This window comes from Hemicordylus capensis, chromosome 3 (genome assembly GCF_027244095.1).
Source record: "Hemicordylus capensis ecotype Gifberg chromosome 3, rHemCap1.1.pri, whole genome shotgun sequence".
Taxonomy (NCBI): domain Eukaryota; kingdom Metazoa; phylum Chordata; class Lepidosauria; order Squamata; family Cordylidae; genus Hemicordylus; species Hemicordylus capensis.
The window spans coordinates 165683377-165710688 of record NC_069659.1 but is presented as its reverse complement, the minus strand read 5'-3'; the positions used below and the strand labels follow the sequence as shown (position 1 = coordinate 165710688).

Here is a 27312-nt window from a genome sequence, read left to right as displayed (position 1 = left end):
AACCTCATTTTCCTGCCCTTTTCTTCAACTTTAATTCTTCTTTAATTCTAAGGGGGAGAGTAACTGGCCCTATCCACCCCCAGCACAGTACCTCCAGTGACTGTTGCTGGTGTCTATCTTATGTTTCTTTTTAGATTGTGAGCCCTTTGGGGACAGGGAGCCATCTTTTTTTGTTTTTTGTTATTTCTCTGTGTAAACCGCCCTGAGCCATTTTTGGAAGGGAATCGAATTATTATTATTATTATTATTATTATTATTATTATTATTATTATTATTACCTACCTTTTAAAGGATTTTTTAAAATCCTCTTTTGTCCTCTCAATAAGAGATGTCCAAAGTTTGTTTTTTTCGTAGTTCATTTCCTATTCTGTACACTTCCTCAGTCTCCTTTGCTTTAGTTTCCTACACCCTGGACTTCTTCAACATCCTTCTGTGTGAGGTTTAATCCCAGCCAATCTGACACCTTTCACTCTCCTCTGAGAAGCAGGCTGCTCACTGCTTAGTTCCCTTTACACTGAACACTCCATGCCATGACATCAGTTCAGCAAATTGATGTCCATGTCTTCACTGCCACAAACAAAATACATTATACTGAATAAACAAAAGTCACAAACATTTAACTTCTAACTGCTCTTTGCTTGTTCAGCCTTTTCTTCTAGAGACTATTCAGTTATAGAGCTAATATATAGATTATTATTTCTATATAATATATTTTTGTTTAAATATGAAGCATTTTAGAAACTTTGAAGCTGGAAGGGAAAGCAATGCATGGACTTCACTCCCTTGGAATTAAAGGAGATATTCTTAATAAATTCATAAGATTACCTGTCCGTTCTGAAGATAACACCTATGCGTTAGACATTCGCCACTCTTCAATAATAGTAAGTAATTATATTTATTTTGAGATCTTAAGCTCTAAAAAGCCCAGTAGGTGCTCTGATTGTAAATTTCATGACAAATACTGGAGACAGGCTAGGTATAATAAAGTTCTAGCTATTTTCCTAGAAATGTGTGTAACCTGTACATAAAGTAACCTATCCTGACTGGTAAAGGACAGGTTGCATTTAAAATTCTTTTTAAAAAAAACCCTGCTGCATTTTGTTTTCTACAGTGTTTGCACAAAACTCTTGGGACTCTTGAGTTATTTGACAAAACCATTCTTGGCATCCCTGTGGAATATCACTCTTTTTAGGACAGAACTTAATGTCTAGATATGCATGGTTCGGAGAAAGTAGTAGTGATGGTGGTTTATGCAGCAAGTAGTACAAGCAAATAAAAATCCCCAAGACTTCAGACAGCTGGATTTTGCCCCAAAAAGTATGCAGACAAAATTTCAACATGTGGTGAGGCAAAGGGTAGCTGACAGAGGGGACAAGGCATTGGAGAGGTAGGTGGGGCAAGGGGTAGGAAGGCAGAGAATGTTTGCCCACATGATGCAAATTTTCATTCCAAATGAGCCATGTTGAAATATTTCATTTTTTATGAAAAAAGAATTATATGCACTCTTGAATAATTTAGGATGAAAATATTATCACTAATGGACTTCAGCAGAGAACCCGAGTCCTTTAGCAAGCATTCTTTCCAAGTGAAATACAGTATTGCACACATATTTTTAATAGTTTAAAACTATTTTAAAGTTGATCAGGAACAGAGAAAAAAACTAATGAAATACTGCAAAGTTGATACACTAGAATTGTTATTGGTGAAATTATGCAGGATTCAAGTTTCATTTCATTTCTTTACATTCTGCCTGTTGATTGAAGAGTTTGTGCACCAGAAAAGCTTTCAAATACACCCTCCCAAAAGCAAACGTTTTCTAGTGGAATATCAGTTGTTTGAAGCGGGGAAAGCTAAACATGTATTGATTACTGGCATTCAAATTGCTCATAGTCAAGGTTGTGTTATTGAGCCTAATATGCATTTGTGTATATACTAGTCAGTGTATGAATTATTCCTATGTGTTGTTACCCTACCCCATGCTTTTATTTATTAACACTGCTTCAGTGGATAAACAATTAAACCATAGCCTTCAGCATTAAATGATGAATTTTCTTATAATTGAGAGAGAAATTGAAAGGAAGAAACTCAAAGGATGCCAAATTGCCCTTTATCGACAAGTATATGCATATTAGTATTGGCTGAGCAGATTTAATTACTTACTTGAAAATGAGATTGTGCCGTCAAGTCGGTACCGACTCCTGGCAACCACAGAGCCATGTGGTTTTATTGGTAGAATGCAGGAGTGGTTTACCATTGCCTTCCTCCCATGCAAATTACTTAGTTACTGCAGTATATATTGTATCATTCCCAAGAGGACTAAGTTCTTCTTCTGCACATTTAAACCAGAGTGTGTGTGTTTGTGTATGTTCCCTAATTGATCTTGGCAATGTATATGACTTTCAATATTTTGTGCTGAAAATATTGAAAGTTTATACATTTTATTTCTACTGGTCAAAAGCAGACTGTGTACAATAATGCATGTCCCCCCAATTCTTGCTATAATTTTCTCTGTCACAGTGGCTTTCAAATTGTATATCGGGGAGTTTCTTGGAAGTTTATCAGGTTTTCTTTGGTGAGAAGATAGGTAAAGATGTATAAGCTTCTTGAAAGAGAGCTTGCTATCGGTACTGGACTTCCTCCCTGTTGCTGTGTGTCAAACTGTGTTTGGTGTGTTCTGGACTATTTTCTCAGTTCACAGAATTGATCTTGTGGCCTAAAAGACCTGGAAGGTGTCTTGTGTGAAATGAGTGTGCACCTTAAAACAGGCTTCAGAATCCAATCCAATGCAGAATCCTTGGCAGAAACATGAATTTGGAAATGGTTCTCTTTCAAAAAAACACTTAAATTTTTTTTATTTTTTTTTAAAAAAAACACTTTTATTTATTTATTTTCATTTGTGTAGACCACCTCAAACTTCTTTGTCTTGGTGGTTTACAACAACATAAGACAGATTAAAATGAAAACCACTTAAAACAATTTAAAACCAAAGTTCAGTTAAAAAGCTTGGGTGAGAAAATAGCATTTAGAGACTTCTAAAAAGTCATCAGAGATGGGGAGGCTCTTATTTCAGCAGGGAGTGCATTCCAGGGTCTCAGGGCAGCAACAGAGAAGGCCTGTCCCCACGTAGCCATCAGATGGGCTGGTGGCAACTGCAGAGAAACCTCTCCAGATGATCTCAGTAGTTTACGTGACTAGCATATAAGTGAAACATGTTTACTTCTAAGTAATGGACCCTAAAAGCATTACCCTGCCCACATGAAACTTGTGGTGGCTAAGCATCATCCCCAACATTGGGCTCTGCACCTAAGCAGCAGCCACCGCAGGAGAATTCAAAAGTTCCTTGGAGGCACTTGAAGCTCCGCCCTTCATGGTCATCATGCACATGCTCTCTGGGTCTTTGGTCAGCAAGCACTTCTACTCCTCAGTTCCTTTCCGTCTGCTGTGCTGTGCACTTCCCTTCAGATTCACTTTGCAGTCTCAGTTCCTGGAAAATTAATTTAGTAATTGTTAGTCTCATTGGTTTTTTCTTGACTTGGACTGTTTTCTTCACCTACTCTCTTTGTCTGTGGTTTGGATTTGTTACGCTGTGAACTTTTGGCTTTGACTTGGATCATTTCTTGACTACCCTCCTGCTTTTTTATTTGGCTTTGAACTCTAAGGTACTCTCTCGGCTTTGAACTCGGACCTCTTTTGACCTTCCCTTTCATACTTTGCCCTCGCCACTTAGTCCCATGGACTTGAGAAAACAATTTATTTTATTTTATTTTATTTATATACTGCCCTTCCAAAAATGGCTCAGGGTGGTTTACATCAAAATAAAAACAATTAAAATCAATTAGTTAAAATTAAAACTAAATCAATTAAACAATTAAAATTATTTTAACATTAAAATAATTAACATTAAAATCATTAATGATTTTTATCATTAATGTTTAAACATTGCACCTCATGCCGCAATATTTTACCATCATCCAACCACCACACAGAGCAGAGCTCTATCTGTTATGCTTAGGAGAGGAGAATCACGTTAGAACATGCAAGAACTGCCTGTCCTTCTCTAAGTAGACCAGAAAAAGCCATGCTCTACGAGTCTGCCCTTTGTCCATCGATACTGATGCCTACAACATCGGCATCACTATTGAAATTGACTTGGATGCCTAAACCTTTTTCTGATTCCTATATGGCTTTGTTTAAAAAGCCTAAGGACGTTCAAAGGACTCACACCACCGTCACAAGAAGAGGAATCATAAGGATTCTTAGTCCTCTTATTCTAAACACCTGAAAATGTCTGAGCCTGCTTTGGCATCTCTCTAAGGCTCCACTGAGGCTGACGCCATCGGTATTGAAGCTGGAACCTCCTTTGATGTGCTCCTCTGTGTCAGTCGTGCCCTTCTCTACGGAGTTGACTGTTGAGTGCAGGTTAGTGTCAGTGGCACACTCGCCACCTTAGCACTCATCTTTGCCTTTGACCCCAACACTGTTGGCTGTGCAAGTCCTCTTTGTCATCACTGGATCCAGTCATGGATACCTCGTCCACCACGTACGTCAAATGATAGACACTCTTCTGCATCCATGTCGATGGCTGCTCCAGCTTTGATGTCAACCATCCTTCCATTGCTGTGAATGCCTTCCTTGATGTCGATGACACCTGTCATCATCGGCATCAAGGGACATCCATATCCTGGACATAGATGCAATACTGGATTCTCTGTTGATGACCTTGGGATTGACATTCAGTGGTTTCCAGCTTCATGGATTGGACTTGAATGACAAACTCAACATCAAGACTTTGCAGGTTCTAAAGACCCCTTCCGCTTCCCTTCCAGGGTGACCCATGTTGTGTCACTGGTGAGGATGACTTGTATGGTCTCTCTTTCAAGGGCAACCCCTTGGTCCTCTCCAGCCAAGGCTACACCAATTGCTCCTCCAGCTCCTGTGCCATATGATTGAAAGAAGCAACTGAGTTTATCTTTGCCACCTCCTCCATATTGACGCTGCCTTGACTGCTGGAACTCTCCAGGGCCCTAGTATCAAGACTATAGCGTAAGATGGGTCTCTTCCATGACTCCATGCTGGGGTACTCCCCATTGCCTTATGACTATGAGGAGTTTCATTTATGGAAGCTGAAGAAACTCCTCACTCACTCCTACAATGGAGCCATCTGACCCTTTTAAATGCCCTGCTGTTGCTGTTCCTGAGCATCTGCCGGCATCTCAACCTATCATTCCAGCTCCTTTGAATGTTTCTCCACCTCAAGAGCCTGCCTCTAATTCCCACTGCCCAACCACAGCAACCCATTCCTGATCAGGACTATACTTCTTCTTCCCGACTCACACTGAGACTACCGTCATGTCTGAGACCTTCTGGCACGTCTCCAGATGACAATGTGCCCAACAACCCACCTGATTCACCCTCGGAGGAGACAAAATCCTATTGAACCTGTCCCTACACATCTGGGATTGGTTCATTCATCACAATATTTACCCTATCACCTTTCACATTGTGGGGATGGACATCATCCTTGCAGACCACCTCAGCAGACAAACGGGTAACATGGAGCAACATGAGTGGGAGCTGCACTCGGATTCCATAAATTTCATCTTCCAGTTGTGGGGGACTCCCCAAGTGGACTTATTTGCTACTCAAGAAAACAAAGTGCCCAGCGTACTGCAAGGGCTAGAGTGGGCAGGGAATCCCTGGGGGATGCCTTCCAAATTCCTTGGACAGGCAAGTTCTTTTACATCTTCCCTCCCTTCCCACTCCTCTCCAGGATACTGAGCAGGATCTCACAACAGAAAACAGACTGCATTCTACTCACCCTGTGAGTTGGCAGCCCTGGTTTCCCCTTCTCCATCATCTCTCTCAGGGATCCCACTGCCATCTGTGTCATCATCAAGAATTGCTTCACCAGAACAGGAGCCAAATCCTCCATCACAGCCTGAAGACCCTGAACATTATGGCATGGAAGCTGACCTTCTGAATAATTTCCTTCTGCATGAATGGAAGGCCTCTGCAAGACATAACTAGTTTTGTAAGTGGAAAAGATTCGCAGTCTATGCATGTTCTAAGGGCTTTGATCCCTCCAAGGTTTCAGTTTATCAAGTCCTGCTCTGTCTGACCTCTGTCAAGCAGACTGGCCCTTCTAATTCATTGATTTAAGGTTCATTTGTCGGCACTATCAGTCATACACCCAGGCAGGGTTCCTCATCAGTTTTTTCCTCACACCCAGACTGTAAGCTACTTTTAAAAGGCCTGAACAACCTTTTCCCTCTGGTTAAGGAACCAGTTGAGCCCTGGAGCCTTTCCCTGGTCCTGTCTATAGTGGCAGAGGCTCCCTTTGAACCACTTGCATCCGCTTCCCTCAAGCTGCTGTCATTTAAAGTAGTTTTCCTTGAAGCCTTCTCCTCTGCGAGAAGGATCAGTGAACTTGGGACACTGAGAATGGATTTCCCCTATACTGTATTCTTCCCTAACGAGGTGGTGAAGAGGACTGACCCTCCCTTACTTCCAAAGATTGTGATGGACTTTTACATTAATCAGGACATCGTCCTGCCAACATTCTTTCCTAACCCAAGTACACCACTCGAACTTTCCTTGCCCTCATTAGACTTCCATAGGGCTGTGCTATATTATCCGGCATGTACCAAGGATTTCAGATGTACACATAGACTCTTTGTAACCCTGTGAAAGCCTAGGTAAAGAAAAACCAGTCACCAGACAAAGACTTTCAGAGTGGCTGGTTCAGGCTATCTTCTACTGCTTCGAGAAACGGGATCTCACCACCCACCAAGATTTGGGCTTATTCTATGAGGGCTGCACATCTGTCTGGTGTTAGCTTCTCCAACCTTTTCAAAGCAGCCACCTGGTTGTCTAATAAGCCCTTTAATCAATATTACACCCTGGACATCCGCTCTGTAGCTGAGGCTGGCTTTGGGTGCTCTGTACTGAAAAAAATTATTTAATACCCACCTTCTTCTGTTAGGGAGCTAGCTAATCGCCCAGTGTTGGGGATGATGCCTAGCCACTGCAAGGGCACACAGGTTGCTCACCTGTAACTTTTGATCCTTTGGTGGCTTGGCATCATTCCCAACACAAACTCAGCCTCCCCGCATATCAGATATACTTACCTGTTTTATTGGCGTCCCTCTAGAAGCTTCAACACCACAACATCTGTCCAGGAACTGAGGAGAAGAGGTGCTTGCCACCCAAATACACTGAGCACGTGTGTGACATGCGTGAAGGGTGGAGCTTCAAGCGCCTCTAAGGAGCTTTAGAATCCTTTCGCAGTGGCTTTTGCGCAGGCGTAGAGCCCAATGTTGACAATGATGTTAAGCCACCAAAGGATCAAAAGTTACAGGTGAGCAACCTGCTTTTCTCAATGGCCTGCCCCTGTGTATCTGGAAGGAGGTTTACATGACCCAGTCACATGGGTGGATGCCAATTGCATGAGTCTTTACTACAAAACTGACATTTCCCCTTCCTCTAGGATGTCAATTCTGTGGTCAGGATTCATGCAGTTCACCTTTTGTGCATGTGGTTGGATCATTTAAATGTCTTCACAGCAGCACCAGTTACGGTAGCAATTAAAAGAGCCCATACATGTACTTATATTACTGTCTTTCCTCCATGTGATGTGTTTAGTATCAAGGTGCTAACATAGAACTTTTGAGAACTTTCAGTTTGGTTATAATCTTTGATTTGTAACTTTGTGACCCTTGACAATCATTGATATGTCTTTCTAGTGGGTCAATAACCTAGAAAAGGATAATATGTATAATAAGTGGCCTGCAAGTTTTCAAGAACTCCTTAAACCAGCATATGCAGGAATGATGGGACAGATTCGGCGCAATTTGTATAACATGGTATGTATTCATGGTATTGGGTAAATGATTTATATAGTCTTTTATATATCCTGACTTAGTGCTGCTTTAAACATTAGCTCCACCACATGTGGAAATCATAGAAAAACTCATTCCCCTTCACTTTTGGTGGCAATTTATGTTGCTATGTGTAACACTTAAGAGTGTATCACTCAGTCACATGTAAAGTGTGCACAGCAGCGCCTGCATATTGCTGACACAGGCTTGGGCATGCACACTTTGGTCATTGCACAAGTGCAGTATTTGGATGTCAGCCAATTATACCATCTTTGGGGGCAGAAGGGGGAGTCTCTTGATTTCAGAAAGAATTGCTTTTCACCATAATTGTTCTTTTGAACTTTAAATGGTATTTTTCTGGCACTAGCAAAAAGGCATCAGAATGAAGTTCTGTAGTGTAAGTTCTGTGAGTAAGTTCTACTTACTCACCCTGATCTAGATGCCATCCTCTGAGGAGAAACAACCTTCATCCTTGCCTCAATGTTACTAGTCCAGAGAAGGCAGTTGTGCATGGGCTGTCAAAGTCAAACTTCATAGCTTTCCTGTGAGTGTGTTAACGAAAGAAATGAAATTAAAATGTGAAGCTTTGTGGTTAGTTGGCTTTTATATACTAAAACTCAATTTATCCTTGAAGCAAAACCAGACTTCCATCCTCCCTTGTAATTAGGCTTTTAATTTAAGCACACTTTACTATGAGAGAGCCTATTGATGTCTGTCTGAAAGTACAACTAAATAGTGTATTAAATCCTAATTCTGCAAACATGCCACTGCTTATTTCTTTTTAGTGGGATAAGCTCATTCCAGTCTACCATTTGCTCAAACTGATTGCTATTGCTTGTACATTTTTTTTGAAAAGGCTGTCTCTGAGAGAATCAACATGTGGTAACTGCTTTGTCAGTCAAGGTATTATGTGTGGGTGGCAAATGCCAAATGAACAAACAGTTGTATGATTGCACATTAAGTGCTTAAAATTCCAGTTCTTTGATTCAAGTCCAGCTCTTTGCATTTGTGTTGCATTGCATGGAAGATAAAAACTTGCAGTCTAAAATATTCAGTAGCAATAACAGAAAATAAAAAATGCTACAGTCAAGAGTAGTAATATTTCCAGAATAAAAAAGATTGCAAACATAATGTAGATATTGTACATATTTTAGGTTTTGTTCACACTTCCCTTTCCATAGGGTCATTAATTGGAGATTCACTGCTGAAAGTGATAAGCATACACGTTTTGGGGCTCTGAGCAAAATTAGAATGACTGTTGAAGTACTGTTTATCACCCAATACTAAGCATTTTAGTACAAATTCATAAATTCTAAAGTGGTGTTCAAGTGCACTACTGACTTTTCAAAGACACTGGAAATGTGTGAGACTGCACTCTTTCTTCTGATCCTTTTTTTTTTTTTTTTGCCTAGTTCTCACTGAAATTATAAGTCTGCATTTGGGCTGTACCACCTTGGACTGCATTGGGGGCTCATATCATGGGATTCTTTCATTCAAAAAAATTCTCTCTCCATAGAATATTAGCAAGTCAGGAGATCTGGATAGGCTATAACCCTTCTCTCTTTCTAAATTCTAGATTTCTGTGTGGAGGGATATTTTCATGTGGTTGAGTATTCAGTCATATAGGCCCATAACAGCAGTCTGAAGTAATATAGTCCAATCACAGGTTTACTGGATCTGTTAAAACTAGGTTCTTAGGTGTTCCCTTGGGGCTCTTAAGTCTGCATGGGAAGTGAAAAGAGAATGAACAAAAGATGATGTTGGACCTTTGCATTTTCCTCTCCTGTTAGGTCCTATTTATTGATCCTCTCCAGGAAGAAGCGGCTCACTTCATGAAACTTGTAGACGTAATCTACAATCAAAAAGTACCTCTTAGGTAACTGTAGTGGGATACTCATCTTACATTGTAGTTGTGGTGTTAGCACTTATATCTCCTCTTTACCCCCTGCAGTTGCAAATTTTAAAAAGATCGTGGAACTGGGACAGCTTTACATATGACAGTTTCCCTACATTGAGTATTGACTAGTATAGGGTAGAAAAACAGAATTGTGTGAAGATCACACGTTTATTTTGTGGATGCACATGTGTTGGGAACTTATTACCCACTGCAGCTTCTCAATAAGCATAAACCTTGAAAAATAAGTGTGTGATCTGTATACATGGTGATTGATATATACTAGTGTATATGGATATTTTGGGTAAAAATTACATATGAAATGACCCTTAGATCTCCATGAATTGCTAATACTGTACAGTGTTTTCAGTTTCCTAAACTGAACTTATAGCAGTATTTGTGAGAAAAGGAGTTGTACTCAGCAAGAGGTAGTATTTCATCGTCCTTGCAGTTCTGATTATGCAGTCCAGGAATGAAACAAGGATGCATTTGAGAGAGAGAGAAAGGTGCAAAGATTTGAGAGAAAGGGGGCAGACCTGGAGTGTGTAACATAATTTTATTTTGCAGAAGTTGGTCACTTCTATGCCCTGTTTTATGAGCTTCCAGAGGAATCTATTGGCAACAGAATGCTATGGACTCCTGGTCTCCTTCAGCAATACCGCCTTATATAGTGGGGCTTTGTTGATTATTTGGGATTTCCTTCAGGGGTATTCTGAAGGAGTAACTCTGATAGGTAAATCTGCTAAAAGCTGCGCAGCATGCTATTTCATCTGCTGGAATTGCAGAATCTTGCATTTGTTAGATCTTTGGGCAATTTGCACAAGGATGCAGAATATTGGGGGGGGGCCTCGCTGCTTCAGTGATTGCCAATTAAGCACATTATAATCTTGGGCAGGTGGAGTGCACTGTGTATAGGGTCCCTTTTCCCCCCTTAATGAATTCCATTTTGCTTTTTACAAACATAGAATGAAGTCCTGATCTATCTGTGTATAACTAGAACAAGAATTTCATTGGGAAGAGCTTGCTTCCAGGGCCCATAGATCCTATTTTGCTGCATTAGTCTTCCTTCCTTCCTTCCTTCCTTCCTTCCTTCCTTCCTTCCTTCCTTCCTTCCTTCCACAGGGTAACAACTGCAGGATCAGCACTAGTTCTGTATTTGCCCATGGGAGGAAAGTACCTGAGTTTTCCAGGAATGTCTCCTTATATTTCCAGTTGTGTATAATCTCACTCTCACTAAACCAGAAGTGTGGGGAACATATTATAGATTTATGTGCCACCCTTCAACATAAATATTTCCAAGGCAGTTCACAAGAGGCAGTAAAAACAATAAAATGGTAAAACATGCTTTGGGGAGTGGGGAGCCAGCATTCTGTAAAACAGCAGGACATTGCTAAAGCAAGGCAATGCTAAGACCTTTTCATCAAAAGTCCAGGGAACATAAAAAGATCCTCTTATGACACCAAGAAGATATCAGCATGGGCACCAGGTGAGCCTCCCTAGGGAGAAGAGTGACATTACCAAGAAATTGTTACCCACCTCACCTCAGATGGCCAAGGCAATTGGAGAATGGCCTCTGGATATGATCTCCCTGTACAGGCAGGATGATATCGGAGTAGACCAGTGGGCGGGGTGTAGGCAACTATTAGTACTCCAGCTGTTGTTGAACTACTATTCCCATCTTCCTCAGCCACAGTTTATTATGGCCAGGGGTGATGGGAGTTGTGGTTCAACAACAGCTGGGGTGTCACAGGTTGGCTATCCTGGAGCAGACAATCCTCAGGTACTCTGGTGCCAAGCCTTGAAGAAGACAACACAGGGCCCTTTTGGCCACTTTTGCAACTGGAGCAATCCTGAGCCAACCGTTAACGCCCCCCGCAGCTTGTTGGTCCATCTCAGAATTACCTCCATAGGCTTCACTCCCACTCAGATTCAACAACCTTTGCAGCATCAGCAGTGACAGAGTTCAACATGTAAAATTCTGAACTTGGGGCTGGTGTGGCAGCAGATCTCTGTGCTTCTGGACCTAGGAAGGCACTACCTAGATTGGAGAAGAAGAGGGCAATATACCGAACTTGCCCTGCTCTTGCGGACAGATATCTGGAAAATGTACTGAACTGCCAGTAAATCCTCAGCAGCTGAAGCTAGCTTACATGGGAATCTAGTTAATGCCTGGATGGTAGACTCCATGTACACTGCCTTGAGTTGAGCGGAAGAAAAGTGGAATATCAATGTAATAAAATGAGGTGAAAACATAAAAAGCTTGGGGTGAATGTTCATCTGTAAATGTGTATGAAAAGGCAGGCAGGAGTTTTATGGATATTTAGGCTACCCAACCCTCCAGTTTGCCTCCTTGGTTGCCTGCATAGGCCGTAAAAATGCCTTATAAATATAGCTACATAAGATTTAATTAAAATACTTTGGTATGCTGTAGCCCACTGTGACTGTAGCCCAGTTTAATATCTAGAATGCTATCAGTTAATTCTTGCTGTTGGAATTTTTCACTAGAAATGTCACTGTGTGTGTGTGTGTGTGTGTGTGTGTGTCTGAAGGCTTAAGCAATATTTTTAATCTGCTTTTAATGTGGCTTAATAAACTATGCAATTCCTAGATAATTTTCATCTTTCCTGAACAGAATTGGATTTGTTTTCATCTTAAATACTGATGAAGAAGTTGATGGAAATGAGGATGCAGGAGTAGCTTTATGGCGAACTTTTAACTACATTGCAGATGAAATGGACGTCCCAGAAGCTTTTGCTTCCATAATAAACGTTAGTGCTTGTAAATAGATAAAAATGTTTTACTCAGTATTGCTGTTGCTTTCCTGCATGTATGAAGTATCCACAGGACAGTCCCTTCCCTTCCCTTCCCTTCCCTTCCCTTCCCTTCCCTTCCCTTCCCTTCCCTTCCCTTCCCTTCCCTTGGATGTAGTAATACATATTTTTCTAGCCATTTCTGTTCTCATCCAAACAGCTTATTTGCAAGCTTTCTTGAGAACAAACAATACAATTGTATATTCACATACCCTTGTCTAAATGGACCAGAAAGCATAATTTCAACGCCTTGTCTCAAGAAAGCAGCTCTCACAAAAGATATGATGGAAGGTGCTGCTGCTGGTTGTCTAGTCCAGTGTTTCTCAACCACCGATCCGTGGACCGGTGCTGGTCTGTATGGAGTTGAGTGCCGGTCTGTGATGGTTCATGAGGAATTAATCTCCCCCCCCCAAAAAAAAACAATTTCAAACCGGGACGATGGGAGGGGGGGCACCGCTGCTGGGAGCTCTCCAGAGCTCATTTCTAGGCAGGCAGCCCTCACTGCTGGGATAACATTCATTTCGAGAAAGCTAAATGAGTGTTATCCCAGCAGCGAGGGATGCCTGCCTAGAAATGAGCTCTGGAGAGCTCCCAGAGGTGGTCCCCCCCCCCCGTTTGAAATTGTTTTGGGATGTGCCTGGGGGTGGGGGCGAACCCCTTTACTAACTGCTGGTCTGGGAAACTGCACACAAAGACTGAACTGGTCCATGACTCCAAAAACATTGAGAAACACTGGTCTAGTCACGCAAGCAGGAGCTAGCAAATAATTCAACATGCAAGTAAAAAGACATAATACAGGTGAAGACAAAGTAGTGACCGTAAGGTTTTAGGGAAGGACTAGGCCTCACTTAGAGCAACTGCTGAAAGCATGGGCCATTCCCAATGAGCAAAAATGCCCTGGGAAAATCAAAACAAAAGAGGACTGGGTGGAGGCTACACACACAGCCATAAGTAGAAGAAGAGAAAGCTTTCTTCTTGGTTTCGACTGTCCCAAGAGTGCCCTGAGAAAGCAGCAGGTTGAGAAGCTACTGGTGAAATGAGAAACTGCAGGAAGACCCCTACCAATGAGTAATAGAAGAATAGGGACCAGTTCACTTTGACACATGAGGGAAGTTATTTTCCTTTATTGTGTTGCTTGTATCTGAGTTGCCTGGTTAGTTGCCTCTCTGTCTTACAATCTGCTTTATGAAGAGATAATTGTTCTGATTGCATACTCTTGTTTTTATTTTAATAGTAATAGTAATAATAAACCCCTGTTGGTGAAGTGTGCTACTCTTCATTTTGGGTCTGCCTTAGTCACACACGTTTTGAAGACCTAGGACTGTTCAGTCCTTTTGTCCACAACCCCCCACCACCCAGGAATCTTATATGGGATGTGGGTTTTCCCACATCAAAATAAAGTGGATGGTGGCAGCCTACTGTGAATCCCTTACAGACAAGGTTTCAACCCCAGTGAACTCCCCCCACCCCTGCTTTGGTAGGAGCTATGACAGGGTCTCTAACCAACCTGATGCAAATTTTTTGTGCAGGGGGAGGAGTGTGTTACAGTTCTCTTCCTGAACCCAGCTATGAGTATGAAACTAGACCCAAGTGTAGCTGGATCTAGAAAGCAGTGAAACCCATGCTATTGATTATTAGGAAATAAATTGAAAATAAAACTGCCAGTATCATAATGCTTTAATATATATCTGTGATGCAGCCAAATACTGTGACATCCTAACAAAGCACACACATGCAAGGATCTTCTGCTGAGATGTGACATGCCCATGCGCAATTCTCCCAGTCCCCCACGCGTGCTGTTGCACCGGTGGGCAAAATTTCTCAGCTCTGTTCATGCTCTGGAAGCTTGAAAAATGTCACTGACCCTCAGGATGTCGGTCCCTGTGCACTGTTTTGATTGCCTTTCTCTAAAAGAATATAGAGTTGGAAAAAGTACAGGAAATGGTGATGAAGGGTTTGGCACAACTTCTGTAAAAGGAAAGGCTAAAGCATTTGGGACTTTTTAGTCCCAAATGTTAGTCCCATATTTAGGGAGGAAATGACTAAGGGGGAAAACATATAAGAAGCTTATCAAACTATGCACAGCTTAAAGAAAGTAGAAAGAGAGTTTTAGTCCTCTTCTTCAACACTAGAACTTGGGATTATCAGTGAAATTAATTGCCAGCAGAGAAAAGAACGTGCTTCCCACAATTTTATTTTATTTACAATTTTTATATCCTACCCTCCAGTGCTCTGGGCAGCTTGTAAAGCAGATACATCATAAAACAATATAAAATTAATATAAATTAACTAAAGAAAAACCTCAGTTAAAACCAAATTTAAAATTACAAGTTGAAAAGTTAAAACCCATCAGAAATAAGCTGTAGCTAAAATATTAAAAGGGATTTCTAAAGAGATGGCTCTTCAGCAGTTTCTTAAGAACCCTGAGGGAGGGAACATGGTGGCGGTCTTCTGGGTGGGTGTTCCAAAGCCAAGGAGCCACAACTAAAAAGCCCATGTTTCTAGGCACTACCAATCTGATCTTCGTTAATGGCAGGGCCATGAGCAGGTCCTGAGATGCTGAATAGAGAGCCCTGCCCATATGGGCAGATGCGGCCTGACAGATACCCTGGCCCCAAGTTGTGTAAGGCTTTAGTAATCAAAACTAGCCTTTTGAATCTAGCCCATAATACATAATTTAATGGATGGACTTTGTTGTTGCATGATGTGGTGGTGTTCACTGGCGTAGTACTGTTTAAAATGGGATTAGATACATTTTAAAAAATTGATGGGATAAGATACATTTAGATTAGATATATTAGATTTGATTGATTAAGTGCCATCAAGTCAGTGTCAGCTCTTAGCGACCACATAGCTAGATTCTCTCCAGGATGACCTTTCTTCAAATCGACCTTTAAAGTCTCTCAGTGGTACATTCATTGTTGTCATAATAGAGTCCATCCATCTTGCTGCTGGTCATCCTCTTCTTGTCTTTCTTTCAACGTTTCTCAGCATTATGGACTTCTCAAGGGAGCTGGGTTTTCGCATAATGTATCCGAAGTATGCTAGTTTGAGCGTGGTCATTTGTGCCTCGAGTGAAAATTCTGGATTGATTTGTTCTGTGATCCATTTGTTTGTTTTCTTGGCTGTCCATGGTATCCTCAAAAGTCTTCTCCAGCACCAAAGTTCAAAATGGTCAATACTTTTTCTATCTTGCTTCTTCCAAGTCCAGCTTTCACATCTTTAGAGTGTCATGGGAAAAACCATTGTCCAAATGATTCTAATCTTTGTAGGTATAGACACCTCACGGCATCTAAATATCCTGGATCCTTTAATGTTGATGGTTGATCCTAAAAGGCAGAAGCTATTCACCATTTCAATGTCTTCATTATCCATTCTGAGGTAGAGATGTACACGGAACCACGGAGGCACGGTCCGGCACTGGGTGGTATGTAGCTTTAGGCAGGGGGGTAGTACTTACCCCTCCCGCTGCTTTTCCCTCTCCGGCGCTCAACTTTTAAGCAAAGTTTTTGGGGCGGCAGCATTCCTCCCTGCCGCCCCTGCCCCCATTGTTGCCCAGCAAAAGGAGAAGTTTAGTGTACGCATGTGCCTGTTGCGGCATGCGCATGCCCGTCGCTGCCGCCGCGGCGCACGCACCACACACATCACACGTTGCGTGCGCACACAACGTGTGACGTGTGTGGCGCGCATGTGCATGGTGGCGACAGGCACGCGTGCACCGCAACAGGCGCATGCGTGCACTAAACTACCCCTTTTGCTGGGCAACGACGGGGGCAGGGGCAGCAGGGAGGAACGCTGCCGCCCCAAAAACTTTGCTTAAAAGTCAAGCGCCGGAGGGGGAAAAGCGGCGGGAGGGGTAAGTACTACCCCCCTGCCCTTAAAACTACACACACACCCCCGCCGGACCGGCCCCAATCCGGACCGGTTCGGAGGCCTCTGACATCTCTATTCTGAGGCTGGTTGCTGTACCCATTGTCATTAGTTTAGTCTTCTTTACATTTAGTCATTGTCCCATTTTTTTCACTGTTCTCCTTGACTTTCATTACTAGAGTTTGCAGATCATCCACATTCTCAGCTATCAGAGTGGTGTCATCAGCGTAGCGCAGATTATTGATGTTTCTTCCTCCAACTTTAAAACCACACTCATCTTCTTCTAATCTAGCTTCTCTCAGTATATGTTCAGCATATAAGTCGAATAAAGGAGGAGAAAGTATACAGCCTTGTCTTACTCCTTTGCTGATCTGGAACCAGTCTGTTTCACCATGTTCTGTCTGGACTGTGGCTTCCTGTCTTTTGTATAGGTTTCTCATGAGAACAATGAGATGTTCTGGGACGCCCATTTTCCTAAGGATATTCCACGACATGGTTGACGCAATCGAAGGCTTTGCTGTAGTCAATAAAGCACATATTGACTTCTTTTTGTTGTTCTTTGGCTTTCTCAATTATCCAGAGTGCATCGGCAATGATGTCTCTTGTTCCTCAGCCTTTTCTGAAACCAGCTTGAACATCCGGCATTTCCCTTTCCATGTAGGGCTCTAATCATTAGATACATTAGATACAAAAGTTTAAAATGGGATTAGATACATTTCTGGAGGATAAATCTATCAGCTGTTACTAGCTGTGATGGGTAAATAGAACTGCCCAGGTTCAGAGGCAGAATACCTCCAAATACCAGTTGATGGAGGACAAGTGATGGGGAAAGACTGTTGTGCTCATGCCCCTCTTGTGGGCTTCTTGAATGCACCTGGCTGGCCACTTGGGAAGCAGGATGCTGAACTAGAAACTTTCTCTTTAACTCAAGAGGATTCCTTGCTCCCAGAGTGGATATAGGGAGACTGTTTCATTCAGTATTGTATGCCAGTAATAGAACTCTTCCAATTTCCAGTCTCAGTTTATTAATGGCTAATTTATAATTTATAGCCATCAGATTTTATGCCCCCCTCTGGTCTCGGCATAAATAGCTGTTAGCCCTGTGTTGATATTCTTAACATGAGTATGTATTTAGCAGTTTTTTACTCATTTTTCTCATCCTCTAATAGCCTAGAATGGGTTAGCCACAAGACAGTTTTATTATGTAAATATATTTGCCTTGTTCATTTGACCAGTTCGTGTTTGGGTACTGGAAGAAAGTGAGATGGTTGCACTTAATTATGTAGAAAGCAAATAATACTTTTATTCTTCTCAGCATACCTTTCTTTTTCCCTTAGTGCACAGAAATGTGTATGATGGATGAACTTAAGAGTGAGAGAACAGTTCATTGAAGTTTAATTGGTTGAAGGTATTAAAGTGTATCATTTCTTGGTTACTGCTGAAAACTGGGTAATAAAAATAAACTAGATAGGTCTGTGATTAGGTGGCAGAAACCTTTAAAAACCACTTGCAGTGTGGTGATAAGGATTTAATATAATATGAATATATCAATGAAATAGGTTATCTCATTTCTTTATCTCTCTCTCTTTCATTAATTAGATGTACCGTGAAGTAAAAGATAGAGGGGTACTTTCTGTGGAGCATGTGAAGCGTGTTCTTCGCAGTAAATTTCCTCATGCTGACATGCAGGAGATCCTTGGCATTCACTCTGACTATGATGAGAAGAGAAAGGTACGAGGAGGAAAGAGCTTCAAGATGAAAGGAGGAAAATTATTTTAAGTCTTGTTTTCTGTATCCATGGACACTTTGAGTTGGTGCCCCAAATTGTGTGTTTAGCATTGAAAATTGTGGTTTTGGGATGACAGGAGTCTGAGGAGATTTACTATTTCATTGTCCACAGTACCAGTTACCTATGACTCAGGCTCATTTCTTGTAGGGTCCAGTACAGCAGTGTGGGTTGGCACAGTTAGATTTTGGTTGGCCAAAAACAAATGTGTTAGTGTGAGAGAGTCTGTCAGAAGAGCCAGGCTTTAACCCAGTGATTCCCAACCTGGGTTCCTCCCGATGTTGCTGAACTACAACTCCCATCGTCCTCAGCCACAATACATTGTAGCTGGGATGATGGGAGTTGTAGTTCAACAACATCGGGAGGAACCCAGGTTGGGAACCACTGCCTTAAGCAGTCTGTGAAACAGGGGGAGAGAAGGAATCAACCAAGTCTCTGAGGAGAGGAAGTTCCAAGGGGCAGAGGGCAGCACTGAGAATTTGGCACTACTCCAGTTTTGTCACCAAAAGGTAGAAGTGAGCCAATTATGGATAAAAGATGGCACAGTCTTATCACTTTTTGGTTCCACCAGATCCAGATGTGTAAATTCAACGGAATGCTTATATTTGTTAGTAAATGTCACAACTGGACTGGCAGCTAACATTCAAGTCAATGAAATTGGCCTATCCCGCTTGTCTGTCAAAAGATTCTCCTATACGTGTGGCAGTACTTGTTCCTCTGTGTGTTTGCCATTGCAGCTGCCAGCTAAATTACAACAATGAGAGTCTAAGAAAAAAAAAAAGAGTCTCTGTGAATTCACAATGGTTTTCATACATTGTTTCAGAAGACCATGTTCTCATCTGGGAATTAACAACTTAAAAAAAGATGTAGTTATATATTCTGGGAAGTTGCAAAAGAGCAACAAATCGCCTTGCCCCTCTGCTTGTCCAATGAGCAGTCCTTAGATATTTGTGTTCATTGTCTCTTTATATCTAATCATTACTTTTCTGCAGTCAGATACATTCTTTGTAATGGTGACATCCCCGATCTGTCTAGGCAGGAGCAGTGTTTTATCAGAAGACTGGCTTAGGGCCATTGCCGCAAGCTCTTTTTAATGGAGTGCCCTTTAACAGGAAAGAGATGAATGTTGCAGAGCTCGGGACCTCTCTGCACAAGATCATGGATGCCACAGAGTCCTTCCAGCGGGCAGTGTTCATGGTATGTTTAGCATCATATTTTTAAAGAAGCCAGTAGATCTCTGCCATCGTGCTTACATTCTACACATTTTATAATGAGGTGGTTTGGAATTAATGTTGTGAAAACCTAAATGGCATCATTATTTTAATTTGCAGTCATGATTTTGAAACCTAATATATAATGATCATCCATGCTTTAGAATTTAACTAAGCACTTGCTAATCTTTGAAATGCTTGGAGCCACAGTATGAAGACAGATATTAGTAAGAAAATGTGGACTGGATAAGAAACCTATTTTTCCATGTATTCTTTGTCTAATGTCTACCAAAGGACCTAGTAATTTATTAATAAACGGCTACAATCTTCATACTGCAGACTGTGTAAAGAAGAGAGGCACAAATCTTCCCCTTATGCTGAAGCCCACACACATATTAGCATCTGTTATGATGCTGGGACCCTTAGAGAAATGGCGGGATGGAAAGCAGAAGGTGGGGGGCCCATTACCAGGTCCAACCCATGGGGGAAATCAGCAAGAAATAGAGCAACTTCTTACAAGCGCAAGAGCGAATACTCAGTCAGGCAGACACAACCAAGGCTGGCTTTTCTCCAGACCAAGACCAAATGTGATCTGGAAGCCTTTAGAGAACAGAGGGAGCTGATGACAGTGACTTTCAGGAGCCTGAGAGAAACTTGTACTCCCGAGAATCTTCCAGCCTGCATTCCCAGGGGGATTATGTCATGGGGCAGCAGAGTACTATTAGGACCCCACAGACTCTGATCCAGAGAAGACTCGTTCACAAGAGGAGGATGAGTATGTCCCAGGCCCCAAAAACGGCCCCTTAGAATCAACAGACTTGGAGCAAGCAGAGCTTGTACAACCTATTGAACCTACAACTGGCTCAAGGAACTCTGGGGTCTTGGTGCCTCCCAGCAAGGCTCCTGCCTTATTCTTAGAATCCCAGCCTCACCACTCCCAAGTCCACCGGAGCAGAGGTGACACTGTACCAGGGATGAGCTCCTTCTTCGAAGGTGCAGTGCTTGCCTTGAAGCTCATGGGCGGGCTTCCCTCCTGATGGGGCTTCTCGGTAAGTGCGGGGGGGGTCAGCAGGCAGCTCAGGCAACTCCTCTAGAGCAGGGCTAGACTGAAGATCCAGGAAAGGGTAGGGCTCTTGCTGGCTTTATACCACCTTCAGGGGGCATCAGTATTTTGCTGGTTCATCTGCTCTCTCCTTGAGCTTGTACCTCCAGCTGCCTTGCTAGACCCAGTATAGACAAGCACAGATCTGAAAGTTACCAGTTGTATTCCTAGCAGTTCATGACAATATCCAAACATGTATGGAGTTTTGGACTGGAATGATAATTCTGTTCTAATCTAATTTAGAACAGAATTATCTGTTCTATTAATCTCTTCTATTATCTGTTCTACAATTTATGGTGCGTAAATTGAAGTGAAATTTCTGTTGTCCCTGTAGGGCTTGCTGAATGATCATAAAGATGCAGTAGACTTCATCATGGAGCAACAGAATGTGGTTTCACATATACATGACAAAATTCTTGATGCTGACAAAAGGTATCTGAACTTCATATCTCCATCAGGTAAACAAATTCTTCCGTTGTTTCATTTTTCATCCTCATTTTGTTTTGTATTTGATGTCAACTAGTCACACTTTAACTTTTTGCAGTTCCTCTAGATGTAAATGATTTTTCGACCTTCTCCTTCTTGGACTCTCCAGATAAGACGATTTTTGTTTCTGAAAACATGAAGTATGTGTCAAAGAAAGGTATGTTTGTTTTATTTAAGTGTTAAAATCTGTAATATTATTAGTGCTGTATTCTTACATGAATGCCTGGCTATTGCTAACCCTGATTAGGATTCCAGATGTGTAAAATGAAACCATGGCTTAACTTGCTGAGCTAAATCCTGCCCTGAGAGGTTGTGTATGTAGAAGGTCGAGATCTGCTTATTGTCTTGCAGAAGGGAAAGCCATCTTAACTATGGTTTGCTGTTGTAACTTTTAATCGTAGTAAATGCAACCGTTTTTTACAGACACGCTTCAAACAGTTCTGTGTCTTGGTTTATCATTAACCATGGTTTTTTAAAATTCAGATGTAATGCTTAACCATGGCTGAGGAAGGCAAGCCATGTTAATGTTTGTAGAAAACCTACAGACAAAGGCTGCATTCAGACGTAAGCACAGTTAATCGTGCCTAGGGTTTCACTTTGAAAGTCCAAATCATGCTACAGACATTCACCAAGCTGCGGCCAGTTTCAGGAGAGGGGAGCCTCTCCCTGCTGCTCAGTCTCCAAGGGTGATCCCAGCCAGCTCCATGGCCTAACTGTGGGCAAAGCATCACCTCATAACTGGGACGACCGTGATTGGCTATGATATTGAAGTGGCATGCCGAGCACGATTGTGCATTTTCAGAGCAGTCCGCACACCCTTCACTCGCCCTTGGCAGGGAAAGGGCATTGAAATCCCTTTAAATGTCCCGCAATGGCAGTCCTTTTTCTGTCAGCGATAGCACCCCCACCCCCCGCAAGTAGCCCCACACCCTGAAAGCACCACACAAGCATGAATTATCGGGTGGTTTGGGGGCTGGAGGTGGAATTCCACTTTCACTATGTGAGGGGAGGGGGGATGCACTTTGGTTAGAATGGGATATGCAGATGGAGGGCAAAGGATGCTAGAGGGGGTGGGTCTGTCCCACCATAAGCAGGGAAGATGTCGCGAGGGGTGACCCCAGCAAAGCAGTCCATCCGGACCCATCACAAATCTGCTGTCGGGCAGCTTGCTGCACAGTGGGCTCACACTCTCATGAGAGGGCCAGTCTACTGGCGATATGGCTGCGCCGAGCTGTGCCTGCCCGTTAAAGAGTGATCCCCACCCGTAGATTGTGTGCTCAGGAGTTGAGCCACCCACTTTACTACCAATGAACCCAAGGGGGCAGTGTTCCCTCTAAGGTGTGCACGTGTGCGTGCGCTCACACATTCGTTGATGTCTGCTTAGTTAATTCTAGATCCCGCTCAGGTTTGATCAAGAAGGTCCCACTCTGAATGCATGTGTGCTCACACTGTCTTGATACTTTCACCAAGAACAAAACTCATTCTGCACACAGACAAAAGAAATTAGAGAGAACACTGCAAAGGGGCCCACTTTAGTGGGGCCTCAACTCTCTATGGTAAACAATAGAAATGATTCTCCACTACCTCCCTCTCCCCGAATTCCTCTGAAGCCTTGCACACACCCCAGAGGAGATTCTGACACTCCGTGCCATAGCCTGGCCGTGGAGTTGGCCAACGGGATGTACATGTACACAAATTCAAAACTCCTGGGTGTGCTCTGTCTGTGCACAGTATGCAGATAAGCAGGCATGGGGAATCGTGGGAGAGGGCACTTTCCTCTTTTCCCTCAACCCCAGTGCAGCGTGGGCAGTCTCTGTGCCCTGGAAGTAAGCAGACAACAAAGAATGTGTGAGCAAGGGCCTCAGGTGAAGGTGTTCCAGTGCAGATGGCCAGGCAGGGGGCTTGCCCACTGTCCCCAGACTGAACTGGCCCAGTTTGGGTCCAGTTTGGACTCAAACCGGGCCAGCAGGTTCCATGCACACCCTAACTATGGCTAGAGGATTGGGTATTTGCCACAAACCTGCACACTCCCTCCACAATCCTGATCGTGCTTCAGGACTGTGTTGATGCAAATGCTAGCCATGGTTAACTATTTTACAAACCCTGGTGATAACTAACTGTGGTTAAAGTTAACAACCATGGTGCAGATCTGCAGTTATCTCTCAGAAGAGAAGTGGGGGAGAGGGAAATTTTAACATACAAGGTTGGAGAATGTGATAATACATAAACCCATGGCACATTCTATATCTCATAACCATGGGCTATATTAGCACTGGGCCATATTTAGAATAGTGGTGAACTGAATATGGGTATTAGAGGATCCAGGGTTTGGACTAGGAGTGTTGTGGCCTAACCTGTTAAGCTAACCAGGACTGCACATGCTCAGGCCCTAGAACACTCCTCAGGCATAGTGTTGTTTGTTTGGCAAAACAAAAATGCTTCTGGGAGATCCCGTAAGTTAAGTGTTCAGAAACTCCAACTCTGTTGTCTAGCTGGCAATGCTTGCTGCTGTTGATGTGCAGACAAGAATTAGCAGACAATTGTTGACTCAGTCTGCCTGCTCAGAAGATTATACATCTTTGTTCTTCAAAGCAACCACCAAAGTGATCGGTTGCACTCTTATTCCACTCCTCCATAATGCAAATCTGGATTGTTTAGATCAGTTTGTTGAAGACGCCTCACCTCCACCCCACCCCCACCCGAATTTTGAAAGTGCTAGTGGTTGGTATTTTAAGGATTGGTTTAAATGTCTGAAGGACATGGTCACAGTCTTGGTGAGAGATGCCACCCAAAATACTACTAATGTATATAGGTTATTATACTTTGTAGCGTGTTTTATAATAGCTATGCAGTTGATAACCCACATTTCAGAACTACATTTTTCCATTCTGCTCACTTTCTCTTATCGATTGCACACCAAAAATTTATGACCTGGATTGTTCTGTTGTTTTTCAGAGGAAGATGTAATATATCCAGTCACCATGTGGATTGTTGCTGATTATGATAAGCCGGATGGGAGGCAATTGCTTGCCAATGCATTAAAACACCTGGTCAGTTCCTTACAATTCCTTTGTCCGCTTAGAATATGAGTACTATTGAATATTCTCCTCAGCTGACCTGTGGAGAGCAATGGTGACAGAAGTATAAATACAGAGGCAGATATATTACTCTCAAGATAACTGAAGCTTTACCTAATATCCTACCCCCTTCCCCTAAAATAAAAGTTCTTTGTGGTCTCTGTGCATAGCACATGTGGGATTTGCACCTGCACAGAGACCTACTTTGGAACTTTCTAGAGATTAAGAAAACAGTTTTGGGCAGTAGCCCTGCCCCCTGTATGTATGCATGCCCCTGTCACGTAGAGTATCTCCTCAGTTGTTTGCCAACTGCCACAGAGATCACACCTCTTGCACTGCTTCAGAATGGGAGGAGGGAATTAATAATGCATTCACTTTCACTTTAGTACACCTTTTCAGTTACTGTTTATTCCCACTTTCTGTCTGCTCATTGTTCTCTCTTTTTGTTAGCGTTTTTGTTTTCCCTTGGCTCCCCCCACCCCTTCTGTTTTATGGATAGCAGCAAAACCTTTATTTAATGCTGTGTTTCCTGCTCGGCCAAGCTTTCCGCCTCCAACAAGCACACGAGGTGTTTCTTGAGCCTTGCAGACGAACCTAGGGTTCAGGCCTGCCCAATCTGTCAAGGGTTCACACGCTAAGCATGCCACAAGCAGGCCTCGCGTCCCCGTCTCTCCCTCTGGGAGAAAAGTACTCTCTGCCCAACCATTGCTACCTCAGGGGATTGCCACTACAGTTCTCCCCAAGAAATAGTGGGAGGCAGCTCCCACTGCTTCAAGGGATTGCCATTACAGTGCTCCCCAAGATGGCCTCAGACAAGCCCGCCCCACTTGCGCCTGTTTTCTCCATGGTTGTTGAGACCATCTTCGAGTCCCCCCACACATGTTCCTCAACTGTCCTGAAGGCTGCGGAAAATGTTCTGCCTTTGGGATCGAATGCTGCCGCCCAGCTTGTCTCCAAGCCTATTCAGGAGAAATCGAAGCTGAAAATGAAGTTCCCTAGAAAGAAACGTTTAACAACAGTGTTCTCTGGCCAATAAACAACCAAGAAGAGAGAGAGAGCAAGAGAGCACATTGCTCCTGAGCTTAAGCCTATGGAAATCCCATCGGTCCCTGCTTCCAGCCCTTATCCCGGGACTAGAGCAGCCTATCAATTCTGACTCTGACCAACAAGAATTGCCACCTGACGAACCTGAGGGACTTTCAGACCACAATCTTTACTCTGACTATGATTCCCAAGAGGGAGATAAGGAAGAATGCCCACCCTCACCTAGAGAATGAGGCTCTTCACCTCTGCAGACAGAACACCAGCCGTGCTATGGGAGCTATTCAGGTACCAGATATGGTGACTATGTTGAAGATGACTGCAAATATATTGTTACCATCGGGATTTTTGCTCCCACGACTGCTCTTGCCGTCAGTATACTGGCAGGCATGAGACTGGAAGGTATACTCATGAGACTTTTCTAGATTGGGACCAACCTACTCTGTGGTAGCACTCACCACCTAGATACCACCACCCATGGTCCTGTAGAAGGTCCCCATGCAACACATATGAACGTCTCTCACCTTCTCTTGCCCAAAGAAGCTATACACATCCCCTGATTTCAAGGAACACTCCACCACCTAGCAAACCTCAAGGGAGAAGCCATCTAGCCAATCTGCCACTGAGACGTCAGCTTAGACACTCAGCGACCTCGCTTTATCTACACAATCTGGAAATGTGCCTACTAACCCACCACTCTCTGCATCATGTACCAAACCTGATCCAGACATGGATACAGTCATTTCTCCTTCAGAATGTGATTCTGTTACTGAAACACTGTCACTGGATACTCCATCAGACCTCCCGCTTGATGCTCCACATGATGTGGTGGAACCAGACATTAAGTCAACATCACCACCACCCAAGGAAATATACATTTATTCAGAACAAATTGAGTACATGGCTAGAGCCCGTGGGGTTGAAACACATCAGAATACTATAGCGGCACCCAACTCCATATGGAGTCAGATACTTAAAACCCCTTAATTTTTGCTGCTTATTCGAACAATCTTAAGTAGTTAAACATGTGGGAGAAATCTCCTACAGTCTCCCCTATTGCTCAGTGCTTGGATCACATGTATCATACCCAACCCCAAGGCATGCGCTTTCCTGTTTAAACACCCAGTGCCTAACTCAGTGGTAGTGGAAATGTCTCAGTCTTGATCCCAACAAAAGCCTTTATCCACGCCAGCTGATAAGGGTGGGCATAAATTAGATACAATTGGAGAAAGGAATTACTCCACTGCAGCACTTCAGCTGTCCATTGCTAATAATACTGAGCTAGATGGACCAATGGTCTGACTTTGTATATGGCAGCTTCCTGTGTTCCTAAGCATATATGGCACAGTATGTGCACATGCTCTTGGAAAAACTGTTTCCATTCACGGATCAAATCATCCAGCTAGACCAGAAGGAGACAGCCTGCAATGTACTTATCGAAGGAGAGGAAATGGCAAAGCAGCTGCTTCATTCCGTGCTCCACACAGCAGTCTGTGCTTCTGTGCCATCTCCACCTATGTTGCCCTGCAGATACATGCATGGCTTAGATTCACCTCCTTAACTCCTGAGGCAAAATCCAGGATAGAGGGCTTACCTATTGACGGGGAACATCTCTTTAGAGAAAAGACTGACACTCTGGAACATGTCCAGAAACTGAGGTCAACAGCTTGCTCAATGATAAAATTTTAGCAACCATACTGACCAGGGAAACCTAGACAATGGAGCTGACAATCCATAGCTAGTAGACCTTACTCAACACCTCCTGACTCATACCATAGTACCAAGTAAAGAAGAGTAATCCCTTTTCAAGTTGTTCGTGGTGGATAAATATAGATCACCTGCCCCTTCATTGCACAACCACTGAATGCAGCCCTCACCACAATTTGCAAATTGAGCATAATCATGCTTGGCTGGGCAACCACACCATCCAGGACAGACTAAAGATGATTTGGGGGCCCCCAGGGACTGTGGAGACCCTGCACTTCAGCCCTAAAGTCCTGGGGGAAGAGCGCCTCTGCCCATAGTAAATATTAAATAACTGCTTTTATATCTGATGTTGTTGGGCCAAACTGATATTTGTCCTACCCGGTCAGAGCCAGCGTGGTGTAGTGGTTAGAGTGCTGGACTAGGACCGGGGAGACCTGAGTTCAAATCTCCA

The 27312-nt window shown here is 43.0% G+C and overlaps 1 protein-coding gene across 5 annotated transcripts in view; it reads left to right on the top strand.

Annotated features, from left to right (window-relative positions):
* Positions 1-27312, top strand: part of UGGT2 (UDP-glucose glycoprotein glucosyltransferase 2) — a 130776-nt gene that overhangs the window by 46078 nt on the left and 57386 nt on the right. For all 5 annotated transcript variants that reach the window (XR_008319566.1, XM_053310132.1, XM_053310134.1 and 2 more), the window contains 9 exons: positions 731-881; positions 7743-7862; positions 9668-9753; positions 12404-12539; positions 18051-18182; positions 19273-19434; positions 20885-21008; positions 21095-21193; positions 23992-24086. Coding sequence is in view for 4 of the 5 variants with exons in the window: in XM_053310132.1 (XP_053166107.1) it covers positions 731-881; positions 7743-7862; positions 9668-9753; positions 12404-12539; positions 18051-18182; positions 19273-19434; positions 20885-21008; positions 21095-21193; positions 23992-24086 (1105 nt within the window). In the remaining variant the exon portion in view is untranslated. The remainder of the gene's footprint in view (positions 1-730; positions 882-7742; positions 7863-9667; positions 9754-12403; positions 12540-18050; positions 18183-19272; positions 19435-20884; positions 21009-21094; positions 21194-23991; positions 24087-27312) is intronic.